A 17,808-nucleotide genomic window follows, 5' to 3' on the forward strand; every position below is an offset into this window, starting at 1 on the left:
GGCTTCAGTGTTGCCAATATGGTGCTGTGGAGCTCGTGTTTGACAAGCTCTCAGCACCATGTATTCTTAAATGACAGCACTGCACTTACAGTGCCCAGGAATGGACCCGGGTACTGTAGGGGCACAGGGCTCCTGCTCCTGTGCCCACACCATAGGCGTAATGCACCCAGCTAGAGGGGTGGCTGACATATGCCTTGGCAGTGTAGGTGATGGGCATGGTACACAGTGATGTGTGCCATGTCGACTCTTTGTTTTGTCCTGCACCCAGACACTCAGCCTGCAAGGGCAGTGTGTGTGTGTAAGGGTACAGGGCCTCTGAGGGTGGCACAATGAGTGCTGCAGCCCTTAGAGGCCTTCCCTGGTCACAAGGCCCTGGGTACCTAGGGTACCATTTACTAGGGGCTGACATGTGGCTAGGGTTTGCCAATTTGGAGTTTGTGTGGTTTAAGGAAGGAACATAGGCCCTGGGCACCTGATTGGCAGGAACCCAGGGTACACTCAATCGAAGTACATTCAGCAATTTAGCAAAAAGTGGGGGCATACCATGCAAGAAAGATGGCACTTTCTCACACCCATGAAGGAACATAGCGCAAAGTTCTACTTTGCGGTACTTTAGGTCTACTTTCAAGCGCAAATCAAGATTTGTACTGGAGCGTAAACCCCAGTTCAAGACTTTTTGCAGGTGTGTGCCACTTTTGTGCACAACACTGGCACAAAGCCTTGATAAATGTGTCCCAAACTATATAATTTGATTATAGGGAAACATGTCAAACTTTCGGTTTTGAAATGGACAGCCACTTACATAGAGTGCATTACATTTCAAACTACTTTTGCACTTTGTGTTCTAACATTAAACTCTCAGCCTTGACTTGAGGGTTCACAGAAGTAGTAACAGGTCTGCTCTCACGACTGTGACAGGTTCAGTGAAGGGTCCTCTTTAGAAGGGCGAGTGTGTCTGGAGAACGCTCATTAGAAAGACAAGGGTCGCATGAGAGGGCTCATTAGAAAGGAGTCTTACAGAAGAGGTCCTCATACAAAGATGTGTCCCTGAGGAGAGCCCAAGAGAAAGACCAGACTTCCAGGGCCTTGGGAGCCCCTGAGTGAATGACTGGCAGCATTTGTGTAGAGTTTCTCACCTTTAACCATAGCCGCAGAGCAGCCGAGGGTGTAGCAAACGCCGAAAAGGCAATTTTACTATTCTAAATCCAGCCCCTCAATATTTGGAGGAAGTACAACTTTCCCTAATATAGCTTGGAGGTTTATTTGCTACTCCAACTCAAGTCCTGGAATACTTGGGGGGGGGGGGGGGAGTTAAAAATTCCCCAAGCAATTGAAGAAAGGTTTGAAAAGTAGTAATTCTGTACTGCAAAAAGAGCTGCCCCCAGGGCACTGCTCAAGGCAAAAAACTAGGACTCTCGTAAGCACATTCTAAATGACTCTGGCCAGATTTACCACTTTTTCATGCAGCTCAGTGCAGCAGCCGCAAATGCTGCATTGCGTGAAAAGATGAGGAGGAGAGCGCCATATTTACAGAACTATGGCTCTCTCCTTCCTCTAGCGCCAGCGCAGAAATCAGCTGCCGTGCACCACGGAGACACTTTGCGCCATGGTGCAAGGGTGTCTCCATGAGTCTGGCATCGATTTTGTACTGGAAGGGTAGCCTTCCAGGACAAAATACTATGCATAAACTGACTTAAACCATTTCCCTCTTTGTATGTGTGCTGTACAGTGCAGCACATGTAAAAAGGCAGAAAAGGAAGGAGAAGTTAAAGCATTTTTTTCCATGCGCCTACTTGAAAAGGGCGCAGTTTTCTGATGCTAAACCCTGTCTACCTTATTTAGTAAATTGGGTTTAGTGTCAGAAACCTTGGGTGGTTGCATGGGAATGCCCAAGCTCCACCCATGGAACGCCCCTTTGGCACTAAATAATGCAAAGTAGCACTATGTGCTGCTTTGTGTTACTTTCACTTTATTCCAGTACTAAACAAGTTTTGCGCTGGAAAGTAAATCAGAAAAAAAAGCTTTTGCGCCGATTTGCATCACTTTTGTGACGCAAACGCGGCATAAAATCGTAGCAAATCTCTTAGTGGGTCTCTTGGCTGTGAGAATTACAGCATTACTAAATAATGTTCATGAGACGAGGGCTGCAAAGCTCAGTCATGCTGGCCTTTCCCTACCTGTGCAGGCCTTACGTTGTCCCCAAACATGCCCATGATGTGAAGTTCACTAGCGCTAGCAGATGAAAAAAAATTCGGACAGTGTCACCAGTGGTAGGAGATGCATTGGGGAGGGGTCGCATTTAATTCATGTTAATATACTGTGCACTTGAGGCTAGCAGCTTGACCCTCACAGCTGTGGTAGAATCTGTGTCCACCACTTTCAAGCATATTTCGACATTTCTGTACCCTCCAAATGGGATTGGAAACACGCGAGGAGCCAGTTATGAGTTTTGTTTGAGGATAGTCACCGGGGCTGGGGGGGTCTGTTACAAGGCGCCTAGCATTGATGTCTCTGATCATCTCATTTGCAGACCGACAAGACCTTGAGGAACCAACGAAGGTGGACAAGCTCCAAGAGCCGCTGCTCGAAGCACTGAAAATCTACATCAGGAAGAGACGACCCAGCAAGCCTCACATGTTCCCAAAGATTCTCATGAAGATCACGGATCTCCGCAGCATCAGCGCAAAAGGTACCGGCTCCTGTTGCGAACGACTAGGGCAGGGAGGTCTCCTGGTTGGGTATCTCTTATTCAGACAGGCAGATGTAAAACCCATTCCTGGCTCCTCACCTTATGTTTGGATAACTAGAGCCTGCTGGCAGATAAGAGACTATTGGTCCATCCCTTTGTCACCTTAATCCCCAAACAGCAGCATCATGTCCCACATCTTGGCTTTTGGCCTTTGACCTTGGATTCTGGCATTTAAGTAATGCCAACCCAACTCTCCCTCCTCTAGGCCCTATAGGGAAACCTTTGCATCCCCCGCTCACAAGATTTGGCATGCAGCTCTCCTCTGGACTGCCACTGATATACTTTTTAATATTTATTTCATGGCAACAAAACGCTACCTAGGGAGTGAATGTATGGGCAGCTAGAGTGTACTACAAGATATTCGCACCAGGCCGCATTCATTTAATCAGTGCGAGAAACAGTGTCTTCTCTTCTGGGTCACTGCAGTAGAGAAGTCAGTGAACGCCAATCACTGGTTATGATGGGGGCATGGATGTTCTCCCTTCAAGCAACAGTTAATGTAAAGATGGCACATTTAGGGGCAGATTTACCACTTTCTCACGCAGTGCTGCCGCAGCAAATGCTGCGCGAAAAGGAAGAGCGCCAAATTTACTGAAATATGGCGCTGTCCTCCCATTTCCCTAGCGCCAGCACCGAAATCAGCTGCTGTGCACCACAGAGACACCTTTGTGCCATGGTTCAAGGGTGTCTCTGTGAGTCTAGTATAGGTTTTGTACTGGAAGGGTACCCTTCCAGTACAAAATACTTAGCATAGACTGACAAACCATTTTCCCTCTTTGGATGTGTGCGATGCAGTGTAGCGCACGTACAAAGTCAGAAAAGGAAGGAGAAATGAAAGCATTTAGCCTTCCTTGCGCCTACCTCAAAACAGCGTAGTTTTCTGATGCTAAACTGTCTACTTTATTTAGTAAATTGGGTTTAGTGTCATAAACCTGTGGTTACATGAGAATGCCCATGATCCATCCATGGTACGCCTTCTTGGCGCTAAGTAATGCAAAGAAGCGCATATATGCAATACTTTTACGTTATTGGAAAAGAAAGATTTAGCACCGATTTGCGTCACTTTTGTGATGCAAACACAGTGTAAAATCTTAGTAAACCTCCCCCTAAGGGGTGCTTTTGTGTTGTAATCTCAAGAGGCCTCCTGACCTATCCAATGTAGGTTTAAGATTAGTTTCTGTAGAATACTACGCAGTTGGCTTGGGTTCATGTGTCAAATGCTTCCTGGAGGGCAGATCTCGACGTGTGTACCTACACCCTTTTTCCTCATCTAAACCGCTGGTGTGTGGAGTATCACAGGGATCAGCCCTGAGACCCCTTTTCTTCAATCTCTACCTCTCTCCCCTGGCGGATCTGATCGAAACCTCTAGTGTATAGGTAAAGTCATATGCAGACTTCACCCCATTAGTATTTTCCTTTTAAAATAGCTCAGAGGCAGAACTTCAAAGCTGTCAACTGCCACCACTCAATCTCCATGCAAGGAGGTGGGGACTGGACAGGTTCGAGTGAAAAACAGTCCCTTGCTGCTGCGACAAAAGATCTTCCCAAAGGGACAGAATGATCGGAGGATCGATGTTCATGCTCAAGAAGGTCGGCATACCAGAATCTTCTTGCCCAATCCAGAGCCACAAGAATGACCTGAGTCCGTTGTGCTTGATCTTGTTGAGCATTCTAGGCAGAAGTGGTATAGGCGGAAAGGCGTAGAGGATGCCAAAGCTCCACTCGTGACAAAAAGAGTCGCAGAGCGAGCGCCACCTTGGAAACTCCAACGCACAACACTGCTGACATTGCACATTCTCTTAGGAGGCGAACAGATCTAACCAAGGCTCCCCCCACCAATGATAGATCTTGCGCCACCTCCGGATGGTGACCCCATTCATGATCGACCAGTCACCGACAGCTGAGTTTGTCTGCTCTGGCATTCAGAGAACCCACTAGGTGGTGAACCACCAGGGATATGCCCTGATGTTCCAGCCATGCCCAGAGTTGGAGAGCCTCCTAACAAAGGGACCACAACCACATCCCACCCTGTTTGTTGCAGTACCACATGGCGGTGGTGTTGTCCGTGAACACCAGCACTACTTTCCCTTTGAGCGAGGGAACGAATGCCTTCAGTGCTAGTTTGATCGCTCAGAGCTCAAAAAGGTTGATATGGAGACCGGACGCCGCCAGGGAAAAGATGCCGCTGATCTCAGCCTCTCCCGGGTGGCCACCCTGTCCCAGGAGTGACGCATCTGTCACCACCATCAGATCTGGTTGGGGAAGGGAGAGGGATGTGCCTCTGACCCAATCTTGGTTCGTGAGCCAGCAGTGCAGTTGGTGCCCAGTTCCCTCCGAGATCTGGACGAAGTCGGAAAGATTCCCCTGATGCTGAGCCCATTGGCACTTCAGGTCCCACTGCAGAGTCAGCATATGCCATCTGGCATAATCCACCAGCAGGATGCAGGAGGCCATGAGACACAGCAGCCTCAGAGACAGTCCCGCCGAAATCCAGGATAGAGCCTGAAACATCGGTATCACAGCCCAAATATCCCGGACTCGCTGCTCGGGAGGATAGGCCCGAAACTGCACTGTGTCCAGAATTGCTACGATGAAAGGGAGCAACCAAGAGGGAATCAGGTGTTACTTCGGCACGTGAGCCCCGGTGAGTGCATGAGAGGTGGGAGACGACAGCCTGGGGTGAGCCCGCCTTCAACAGCCAGTCATCGAGATAGGGGAAGATCTGCACAGATGAGCTGCGGCAACCGACATCACTTTCGTGTACACCAAGGGTCTCTGATAAGGATAAACAGGTAGCACGGTGAACTGAAAGTGCTCGTAACCCACCATAGGTAACCTGGCCCAAAGTGAGCATTTTGAACTTCTCCATCCGAAGGAAGAAGTTGAGGGTCTGAAGGTCTAGGATAGGACGCAGGCCTTTGTCCCTTTTTGGGCACCAGAAAGTAGCGTGAATAACAACCACATCCTACTTCTGGCACAAGGACCCTCTTTATGCTCCCTTGGCCAAGAGAGCAATAACGTCCTTGCAGAGAAGAGCCAAAGGATCCTCCTGCATACGGTCATAGGAAGGTGGCATGGATGGAGGTACAGTCTCGAAGAAGAGGGAGTGTCTCCATTGGACTATCTGCAGAGCCCACCTGACTGACATGATGGACTCAATGAGGAGCACACCCATATGATGAAGCATGACACCTAGCTTGCTGGGTGTGTGAGGGTCCTAGTTCCGAAAGGAGGTATTTCCCACCTCCCCACCACTCTGAGTACTCACCAGGTGGCCAACTTGCCACCCAGGAACACCGTACCTCTTTTGTCTTCCTGACATGCTGGACTGCCAGCAGAGGAGGTGATGGCAAATCCTGCTTCCGACTGACCGATGATGGGGCTGAAATGTCAGACTAGGGGGGTTTGGAGGCTGTGACAGAGGGGGAAAGGGTGGACTGGCCCGACCTGCGGCTCCCTGACCCACGAGGACACTAGGTCCCACGTCCGTGCCCATGCAGAAGCTGGACAGCTTACATGACTTGGTGGCTGGGCAGGACGTGGTTGGGTGTCCCTTCCGTAGCCACAAAAGGAAGACTGAGGGGAACGAGTTGTAGCCGTGAGGCCCAATGATGTGCTCAAGGATCTGGCCATAGCCTGAGATTCTTTGAAGCACTCAAGCGCCGAGTCTGCCTTCTCACCGAAAAGGCGAGTGCCATCAAAAGGCATGTTCATCAGAGTAGAATGGACAGCCCCTAAAAAAGCCAGAAGTCCTCAACCAGGTGTAGCGTCGTAATGCTACAGATGAGGCAACCTTCCTGCCCAGTGAGTCAGATTGCCCAAATATCTCACAGAACTGGCGCAATCGGGAAGTAGACGCTACGGCTCCTGGAAAAGCGGGAGACATGGAGTCATCTCGGAAAGAGGCTCCAGGGATGGAGGCCTAGAGCGACGAAGCTCTGTGTCCTGTGTTGCGTCAGCCGACGGACGGGGCAAAGTTGAAGAATGCCTATGCTTCTTTGATGGTTTCTTGTACTTATCTGACCGTCCCAAAGATTTCAAATGGGACAAGGAGTGTGGGCTCCGCGACCGTTCTGAAGACCTTCATCTCGACCGAACACAGGAGCGATGCAGAGCCAAGCACCGGGACTCCTACAGCTTTCGGGACTGCTATCGCAAAGCTTTTGGATTCATGGCCCGGCTCTCGGAGCACAACTTCGTGTTTTGGTAGCTCATCAAGCACCAAAGGCACACGAGGTGCAGCTACGTCACAGACATCCTCCGATGACAGGATCGGCAGGGTTTGAATCCAATCCTATGCTGAGACATCTCTACGTCACCAGGAGTCCAAGATTCTGAAAAAAGTCGACAGAAGTCGAAAAATGGTAGGCAAAAAACGACTAAGGGGTAGCTCTCTCCAGATCTGCACTTAGGCTGGCACGGAAAAAGAAAGAAGTGACGTCTTCGCACCCAGGCATATAGATCCTGTGATGTTATTTCTGGCGCGCACGATGCCTACGACGGATGCGGAGCCGACCAATGGCACCTAGCGACGAGCAGGGTTACTGCTAATGAAAAATCTCCGATCCAGACTGACGCCTGGGGGGTAATTCTAAAGTTAAGGAATATACAACCAGAAGTCTATCAGGTCCTTGTGCCAGCCTGCCAGTCTGAAAAATGGAGCAGCCCCTCTCCCAACTGTTGCCCATGTGCCCTTCAAAGGCAGCTTCTTCTTTGAAGCTCACCTTTTGGGCCAACACCTGTGTGGGTTCCTGCAGGAGGTAGGTGACCACTCCTTTCAGGGTAGCCCCCTATTGTCTCCTTTCCTGGAACTCGTCAGCACATCTCTCAAGGAGGGCAGCAAGCTGTCAGGATCCCTTGTGCAACCGGCATGGGCACAGGGGACTAAAGGCAACAAAGTGCCACATTTGTTAAAGTTGCACACTGCAATTACATTAATTTATAATTGAGAATCAAGTCGGGCTTAATGTAAAGAGTTTTTTGATTTAGTGGAAGACCCACTTTGGTTGCACCATTCCAGACTTATCATAGCTGAGGGGTCTGCGTGCAACTCTGTACTTGCCAATGGGGAGAGCAAACGTTTCCACAGTAAAAATGACATGTTCTGCACGCAAGATATGTTGCACTCTGCCTTAAAACTCAATCGGCTTGCCATAGGGGTGACTTACACACATACCAGGGGAAGTCTGACTTTGCCATTACTAAGTCGAGCTAGCAGTTTAAACTGCTCCTGGGTAATATTTACAAAGGACTTACAGGTAAGTTAGCTTAGCCAATTGGCTATGAGCCAATTCGACGTACCTGTTTAAGGATAAGGGCACCGCAACGGAGGTCTGGTTAGCAGGCCGTAGTGCGCACTCAGTCGAAAAAAGCATCAGTCCAAAAACTTGGGGGTGACCATATAAAAGATTTTTCCTTACAATACCCAAGCAATACCTCCTCAGAGATGGATCTTGGAGGGGGCTGGCTTAGTATATGGTGCACACTTATTTAAGTGAAGCACCCTACTCTAATCCAGATAACCCTTATGGGGATTTTAGTGGTCTTGGACAACCATAGAAAGCTCTCTAGTGGTAGCTGTTGAGTGCAGCCTTCAGGCTTAGTCCAGAAGGAGTTTTAAGCAGCTTGTTTTACTAGATCTAATCATGTAGTGTAGGTTAAATGAAAAAGAACCACACAGTTAAGTTATAAAAATATTTGTACATTTATTACAAAACACTAATTGACACATTGATATATCTCCTAGCCGGCGATATCAACACATATACACAATAATACTTCAATTCAAGAGGTAAGTAAGCACAATACACAGTGGTCTCCAGGTGGAGACCAAACCATATACTAAAGAAGTGGAATGTGAACTGCGACCGAAGTCGTGAATTGGACCAGGAGACTCCGAAGAGCTGAGCACACAAGGAACCACCCGAGGTAAAGGTCCAGGTACCCCACAGAGGCTGTGTGCAGAGTAGGAACACAGCTGCGTACTCAATACAAGTAAATGGGAAAGTCGCAGTTACAATTTGAAAGAAGGACGACTCTTCTCAGTGGACCTTGAAGAAACCCCGTGGAAGATAGAAAGTTGAAGAGTCATCCCACCCGTGGATACCCCAGGAACCAGGGTACCTACACCAAGGAATTCGGGTGCATAGGTGTGAAGCGGCGTCGGAAACCGCCTTAGACCACAATGGAGGACTTCAGGAAAGATGCCACTGGCGAAGGTGAAAGAATCTGGTGGGATCCAAGTGTGGATTCTAGATCAGAAGAACCTGCAAGCAGAGGGGACAGAGTCTATGCCACTCGGAAGTGATCAGGAGGCACAGAAGAGCAATGACCACTGATGAAGGAAGATGCAGGTGTGATGACTGTGACTTTGTCGCTGCAGCTGTGAGGATCAGGAGATACTGAATAAGACCAGGAGCCGTTCCCCAGCTGTCCCACGTCGGAAGTCGAGAACCAGGGGGTCAGTGTATGGCAGGAGCATCAACAAGCCTTGGCAGCAGCAACAGACGTGGAAAACAAAAACGGAGCACCGTTGAAACCAGCAAAGTACAAGGGACTCGCCAATTGCAGGAGACTCCGAGCAGGCCCCAAGCAAGCAGGTGAGCTCACTGAAGCCAAAGAAGACCCTCAAGAGAACCCACAGGCCGAAGGCACAGGAGTCGCCAGAGGACCTCAAGCAGCTCACCAAGAATGCAGGACCACGGTGCAGAGGATGCAATGAGGATGAAGATCTTGGCAGGAAGAGATGCTGGAGGCTAGAGAGCTTCTTGTAACCCAAAAATCTCTGAAGTAGAGTCAACAATCCTTGGCCACAGTAAGTTGACGCAGTGCACAGGGCTTCTGTTCCAGCGGTTCAGACGAGGGACACTCGCCTCAAATTTGCTGAGAAGACATGTCAGGCCTCGAGGGAGTTGCAGAACCACCACCTGTGTTGCTGAGCTTTTCGAAGTCCGTGGGACGTCCGGAGCAGCAGACTGGTCAGTTTTATAGCAGTGCCTGCAGATGCAGGGGAGTGACTCCTTCACTCCAAGGGAGATTACTTCGGGTGTCCTTGATGGCCACAGGCCTGGAGAGGAAGCTGGAAAAAGCACAGGCACAGACAACGAAGAAGGCTTGCAGAACAGCAAGACCAGGAGCAGCAGGAGTCTTCCTTGGTGCAGCCTCGGTCCCAGGCGACGTCCAGGTGCCCAGACGATCGAAGTTGAAGTGGTTTCGGGTTTGAATCTTGTCCCACGATGAATATGAAGAGCCACCCACAGGTAAGCCCTTAAGTACCCTAGGGAAAGGGTTGGAACGATTCAAAAGTCCCTCCCAGAGGAGAGTCTGGAAAAAGGGGAGGATACTCCAATGTCCTTTGTCTAGTTTCACGCCAGAGCAGGAGCCAAGGGCTCCCTGAGCTGGCTCAAACTGGAGTATGCAAGGAGGGAACCAAATGAACCCTTCAAAGCATTCTGGTGGGGCTGCCAAGTGCCCCCAGCCCAATACACTAAGTCCTGTCTGGGAGGTGGTCACATCTCCCTGTGACGGGAAACCTATTGTTCTACCTTCCCCTGCTTGAGCTCTGCTCTGCAGCAGGAGGGCATAAACGTGTCTGTGGTCTCCAGCAGCACTAGCTTGCTGTTAGACCCTAAAAGGCTGGTCCGGGAATACAGAGGGGCATCCTAGGGGAGTCCCCCAGTACATAAGATCCAACATTCAACACTGGAATCAGTGGTGGCGTAGGATTCCAACATGTTTGATACCAAACATGACCAGTTTTGGTGCATCCAATATATAGTAAGACATCTCGTAATTGACTTGATGTCCACTATATGTATTTAATGGCTAATAGCACTTACAAAGCCTGGAGATTCGACTCTGGGGTTTGTAGGGATGTCCTGCTCATGCAGTGGCACCCTCACACTTGTAACCAAGCGCCCTGCCCTCAGGACTGAAGAGCCTGCTATAGGGGTGACATAGGTTTCCAGTGTAGTGACCTCAGATATAAGGATGAATGCAAAAACAACAATTGATGGACAGAATGCAGAACAATGTCATACATTCACCCCAGCACAGAGATCTGGGCCTAAATCCATCGTTTTTTTGCTCACCATGCCATTCCAGTTTGAACCCAGCCATATGCAAATCAGTCTTGACCCTGTGCCTCATGGGAACAGTCCAGCCCGAACTGCCAAGCCAAGTTCTCCCTGGACTGGAAACAAGCATCCTAGGACCGGTTTCGGGGTTTCACCCCTCTTCAGCCAGGATAGCTTGATTCCAATGGCATGGAGAGCATGGGACTCACGTCTGAGCATACCCGTCCCACTCGGGGTGACAAATGCAAAAACAACAATTGATGGACAGAATGCAGAACAATGTCATACATTCACCCCAGTACAGAGACCTGGGCCTAAATCCTTCGTTTGTTTTGCTCACCATGCCATTCCAGTTTGAAACCAGCCATATGCAAATCAGTCTTGACCCTGTGCCTCATGGGAACAGTCCAGCCCGAACTGCCAAGCCAAGTTCTCCCTGGACTGGAAACAAGCATCCTAGGACCGGTTTCGGGGTTTCACCCCTCTTCAGCCAGGATAGCTTGATTCCAATGGCATGGAGAGCACAGGACTCACATCTGAGCATGCCCGTCCCACTCGGGGTGACAAATGCAAAAACAACAATTGAGGGACAATACCATGCACGTTTCATAGAATTACGTACTGGCTTAGCAGTTCGGGCTGGACTGTTCCCATGAGGCACAGGGTCAAGACTGATTTGCATATGGCTGGGTTCAAACTGGAATGGCATGGTGAGCAAAAAAACGATGGATTTAGGCTCAGATCTCTGTACTGGGGTGAATGTATGACATTGTTCTGCATTCTGTCCATCAACTGTTGTTTTTGCATTTCTCAGATATAAGGAAACATATCTGCTGTGAGAGGTGCAAGCACCAATTCACACAGCCTGCAATGGCAGGCCTGTAGTCACAGTTTAAGTGGACTCCCCTTGGTGGTACAATACATGCTGCAGCCCAGGGGAGGCATCTGGTGTACCTATGCGCTGGGTACCTCAGTACCATATACTAGGGACTTAGAAGGGTACACCAGCAGCCAATTGGGAAGGTACCAAAGTACTTACCACTATCAAATTTAGGGAGAAAGTACAGTGAATGTGTCCTGATTAGCAGGATCCCAGTCAGACTAGCCATAAAACAGAATAACACCAGCAAGGAGCGGGGGTAATCATGAAAGTAGATACTACTTTCCAACAGGTCTGCAAACTGATTAGACCAAAATGTCCCGCAGGAACCGGATGGGCAAAATGCCCGTCACAATTTATCTGATTATCCAGGATGTGGTGAATGTGTGCACAGTTGCCCAAGTTGCTGCCTGACAGATGTCCAGGAAAGGAACTCTGCGAGCTAATGCAGCAGTCGCATCCTCCGCTCAGGTAAAATGAGCATGTAAGCCCTCAGGGCGTTGCTTCTAGGCTAATGTGTAGCAGACTTCTACATACAGCACCAGCCATTGTGAGATGGTCCACTTCTGCATAGCCTTCCCTTTCTTTGCCCAGATATATCCTTTGAAAAACTGATCATCCACCGGAACTCTTGTACTATCAAGGTAGGACGACAATGCTCTTTTTGGGTGCAGGCGGAGGAGTCTCTCCTCTTCGTTAGAAGGAAAAGGTACAGCAAAGAAGATAGTCAAGCTGATATTTCGGTCTACATGAAAGTGTGTCACTACCTTCAGAAGGAAGAAGCCACAGGTTCTCAGAACCATCAAGACCATGAGCACAATCCACTCCGGCTCTCCATCAGATCCTTTCCCGCACCACGTCTTCAACAAAGAAAGCAGCTCCATCGCACCCCCCTTGCGCAACGTCATCAATCTCTCCCTCAAGACCGCCACCTTCCCAGAGAGCTGGAAACATGCAGAGATCAACACCCTACTGAAAAAAACCAAGGCTGACCCAAGAGACCTCAAGAACTTCCGGCCCATCTCTCTGCTCCCAAGGTCATTGATGAAAATTATCAACAGACAGGTAACCCGATACCTCGAAGAAAACAGAATCCTGGACCCTTCCCAGTCAGGGTTCCGCAGCAACCACAGCACCGAGACCGCCCTCATCACCGCCACCTACGACATCAGGACCCTGCTGGACAGTGGCGAGACCACAGCACTAATCCACCTATACCTCTCCGTCGCCTTCGACACCGTCAGCCACCGCACACTATGCACACGCCTCCATGCCGCAGGGATCCGAAACATGGCGCTGGAATGGACCACCTCCTTCCTTTCCTGCAGAACCCAGAGCGTCCGCCTCCCCCCCATTCCGGTCAAAAGCCTCTGAGATCATTTGCGGCGTACTCCAGGGATCCTCCCTCAGCCCAACACTATTCAACATTTACATGGCCCTGCTCTCACACGTCGCTCGACAGCATGACCTCAACATAATCTCCTACGCCGACGACACTCAACTGATCCTCTCCCTCACCAAGGACCCCATCACCGCCAAAGCCAACCTCCACGAAGGAATGAAGGCCGTCGCCGACTGGATGAAAACCAGCCGTCTGAAGCTGAACTCGGACAAGACCGAGGTCCTCATCCTCGGCTCCAACCCTTCAGCCTGGGATGACTCCTGGTGGCCGACGGCACTGGGAGCAGCCCCGACACCCACCGACCACGCACGCAACCTGGGAATCATCCTCAACTCAACGCTCTCCATGAGCAAGCAAGTCAATGCCGTCTCCTCCTCCTGCTTCAACACCCTCCGCATGCTCCAAAAGATCTACAGATGGATCCCGACAGATACAAGAAAGACAGTCACCCAGGCCCTCGTCAGCAGCAGACTCGACTACGGAAACGCCCTCTACGCGGGAGCCCCGACCAAGCTCATCAAAAGACTACAACGCATCCAAAATGCCTCGGCATGACTGATTCTCGACGTACCACACCACGGCCACATCACCCCCCACCTGAGGGACCTGCACTGGCTCCCCGTCAGCAAGAGGATATCCTTCAAGCTCCTCATCCACGCACACAAGGCACTCCACAAGACCGGCTCAGCCTACCTTAACAGACGGCTCTCCTTCTACATCCCCAACTGCCAGCTACACTCTGCCGACCTCTCACTCGCCACCGTCCCGCGCATCCGAAGAACAACCACCGGCAGGAGATCCTTCTCCCACCACGCCGCCAAGACATGGAACACCCTCCCACTGAGCCTACGACAGACCCAAGACCTGCTGACTTTCAGGAGGATGCTCAAGACCTGGCTGTTCGATCAGTAGTGCCCCCCCCCCCCCACACCTTGAGACCCTCACAGGTATGTAGTGCGCTTTACAAATGACTGATTGATTGATTGAGAACCAGTTTGTTAGCATAGAGCATTTTATAAGGAGGGTGCACCAATAGTGCTTTCAGTTTGCTGACCCTCCAGGCCGATCTTAAACAAGCTGTCTTGATGGTGAATAAACAGAAGGAGCAATTGCGCAACTGCTTGAGGGGCCTGTACATGAGAAAATTCTAGATCAGATTGAGATCCTATTGGGGCATAATGATTGGTTTAGGGAGAGAACAGATGTTGTCGTCACTTGACAAATCAAGACCCAACAGTTGACTTGAAGAAAGAAGATTGATCCTGCAGCCCCAAGAAAGCTGCAATGGCTGACAGATAACCTTTAACAGTGCCCAGAATAGAGCCTGCTGTGAAAGAACAAATGGAAAAACTTAGAATAAGGCTGCAGAAAGAGGATCACTGTTCTTGGATGCATACCATGCCACAAACTTGTTCCAACAGCAGGCGTATACCATCTTGGTGGTTGCTTGGTTGCCAAGATGACATCACAGACTTCGGAAGGTTGAAAGCTGTCAAATGCCACTGCTGAATCTCCTTGTAGGAAGGTGGAGGGCAAACATGTTATTTTCCTGCTGCTGAGGCGGAAGTTCCTTCTGAAGGGGCAGCCTGATCAGAGGGTCGATGCTCATGCTCAAAAGCTCGGGTACCAGACTCTCCTAGCCCAATCCAGGCCAGATAAAGGACTTTGGCCCAGTCATTTCTATCTTATTGAGAAATCTGGGTAGGAGTGGTATGGGCAGAAAGACATACAGGGGGCCAGAGCGCCACTCGAGAAAGTGTCTCAGTGCGGGAGCTGCAATAGAACCATCCAGTGTGTTCTCAGTGGTGGCAAAGAGATCTAACCAAGGCTCTCCCCAGTCAAGAAAGAAAACTTGCATGACCTCGGATAGAGACACCATTTGCAATCTGCTAGGCATCGACAACTAATTTCACCTGCTCTGGCAGTCAGAGAGCCTGCCAGATGTTGAACCACCAAGCAAATGCCCTAACATTCCAGATATATCCAGAGATGCGGGCCTCTTGACAGAGGGTCCACATCCCCAGCCCACCCAGTGTGTTGCAGTAGCACACGGTGGTTGTGTTGCCCGTGAACACCTGCACCAGCATTTCCTTGATCAAAGGAACAAAGGCTTTCAATGCCCACTGGATCGCCCGAAGCTCCAACATGTTGATGTGAAGCCTGGACCAGAGTGGTCTAATCTTTCCCAGATGACCACCCCAGCCCAGGATTGATGCATCTGGGTGGAAAAGGATGTGGTTAGTAGCCCCTACAGTGGTGACGGAAGGGACGAAAGTCAGAGTAGGGTTGGCAACGGACCGTGAAGAGCCCCAAAGACCTAACCCTAGCTCTGCTGTCTTCAAAACACTCCAGCGCTGAAACTGCATGTTTGCCAAACAGGAAAGAGCTATAAAAGTGCATGTCCATGAAGGAGCCTGGCAAATCCCCTGAAAAGCGACTGGTTCTCAACCAAGCATGGCATCTGCGTGCCACCGACAATGCAATTGCTCTGCCCGGGGATTCGGTGCAGCACAGATCTGATGGTGAATTTTGCTGCATTTCATCAATCAACAATAGCTTGGGTGAGTATGGCTCGGGCCTCCTTCGATACCATAGGCAGCACTTGCACAAACAAATCCCACACAGTGTGGGTGTATATGCCCACAAGGCACACAGTGCTTACCAACCACAGTGCTAGACTGGCCTAAGAGAACATCCTCTTGCCAAAGGTATCCAGCCTCTGGGATTCCCGATCCAGTGGAGTTTGTAGAGAACGTACCAGGGTTGACTCGGACCACCAAGCTGTCGGGATAAGGAACTGGGTGAGGAAAATGGGTTCCCCATGGGCAGGGAGATGGTGGAGGGTAATTGTTCTGTGCACAGTTGCCCCTTTGCAGAGCTTGGACCAGGCCCCAAGCAAGACATCCGTAAGGGCTTCATTAAATGGGAGGAGGAAATGTTCTATTGGGATGACTTCCACGGCTTCACTACCACAGAGGGCAGAGTACGGTCCAGGACCTTAGCCACCCTTCACACTTCCATTGTGAAAGAGGCTTCACACTCCATAGCAATGGTAGGAGGAGAGACCAGGCCAGTGTCTGAGACTTTCCGCATACCAGTTGTTCTCTGGTTCATCACTGGGTTGATGGAGTCCATAACGGTCCTCAGACCCCTCCCAATCGTCTCCCTCCCCAGGCATATCAAAAGAAAAAGTTACTGGCTCTGCCTCGGAAGGCATGGTCCCAACCGGCCTGGAGTCTGGAAAGACAATGGGGTCAGTGGCGCCAGCAACAACAGCACTAGAGCGGGCTTTTAGGAGACCGCATTCTCGCTCGGCTGGAGCTGCTCCAGATCCAGCACTGAATCGAAAGGGACAATGGGGTCGGTGGCGCCGGCAACAGCAGCACTGGAGCGGGCTTCGAGGAGACCGCATTCTCGCAGGTGGAGCTGCTCCAGATCCAGCACTGAATCCAAGGGGCACGACTGGCACCGAGCACAGACCCACATCCAGTATGGGCCCCTCCCAAACAGTGGCCATGAAGATGCTCTCAAAGGGTCCAGGAGCCTAAATATGAGGCATTGTAGAACTCTTTTAGTTAGGCATGGTCACTCCTGTTCTGGGAAAAAGCCATAGATGCTCCTTTCTTTCAAGCAGTGTGTGCTCTACAATGAGTAGGTAGAGTTCCTTTGGCTTTAACGTAACATATTTGAATGCACTAAACCATCGATCCAGCAATACCTGACTTGGATATAGGCTATGCTTTATGAAGTGGCGAGAAAGCAACAAATAGTTGTTTAGTGTTTCTAAAAGTTTTTGTCCCATCAATCTAGTACGAGGGCTTTCTTGACATCTAATGGATGGATACTCCTCTCCCTAGCTGAGTCTGATTGAGGGAAAAGAAATGGTAGCTCAATTGATAGATTAAAGTAAAAATTAGAGACAACCTTTGGAACGAATTTGGGGTTAGTGTGGAGGACCACCCTGTCTCTCTGGAGCTGGAAGAAGGGTTCTTCCAAGGTTAATGCCAGGAGCTCACTAACACGTCTGAGCGAGGTAATAGCAATTAAAAATGCCACCTTCCAAAATAGAAATTAAAGGGAGCTGGTGCTCAAATGGAGGGCCCATAAGCTGAGTGAGAAAAATGTTAAGATTCCAGAAGGGTGCAGGGGAAATCTGTGGTGGAATTACTCTTTTAAGACCTTCCCTGAAGGCTTTAATGACTGGTGTTTTGAATAAAGAAACATGTTGCCTATTTTGAAGATGGTTAATGCGGGAAGATGCAACTATATTGAGGTGAATGCTGGCCTACAGAGTTGTAAATGAAGCAAGTAACAGACAATGTTATGCACTGTGGCATTAAAAGGACCAATTTGGTTTGAGTGACAATAGCATACTTATCTTTTCCATTTAGCCGCATTGCATGCTTGACTGGTAGGTCTACAGACTTCAAGAATAGTCATACATTCAGGTGGGAGATTGAGGTAACAAAATTCTATGACCTCAGGAGCCAAATCACCCGGCTGAGAGACTTGGGATCTGGGTGTCTGATTTCTCCATGGTTCTGAGTGAGAAGGTCCGGTCAGTTGGGGAGATTCTTGTGGGGAGCTATTGAGAGGTCCAGTACTGTGAACTGGGGATAATGGGCCCATGTGGGAGCTACTAGTATTAACATGAGATTCTTGCCGGAACTTCCAAACCAGCAATGGTAGGAAAGGTAAGAGG

General features: G+C 49.9%; 1 protein-coding gene across 4 annotated transcripts in view; it reads left to right on the forward strand.

Moving 5' to 3' along the window:
* Positions 1-17,808, forward strand: part of RARB (retinoic acid receptor beta) — a 1,132,713-nt gene that overhangs the window by 1,097,746 nt on the left and 17,159 nt on the right. For all 4 annotated transcript variants that reach the window (XM_085630534.1, XM_085630535.1, XM_085630536.1 and 1 more), the window contains one exon: positions 2,531-2,689. In XM_085630534.1, coding sequence (XP_085486660.1) covers positions 2,531-2,689 — 159 coding nt within the window. The remainder of the gene's footprint in view (positions 1-2,530; positions 2,690-17,808) is intronic.

This window comes from Triturus cristatus, chromosome 10, assembly GCF_964204655.1.
Source record: "Triturus cristatus chromosome 10, aTriCri1.1, whole genome shotgun sequence".
Taxonomy (NCBI): Eukaryota; Metazoa; Chordata; class Amphibia; order Caudata; family Salamandridae; genus Triturus; species Triturus cristatus.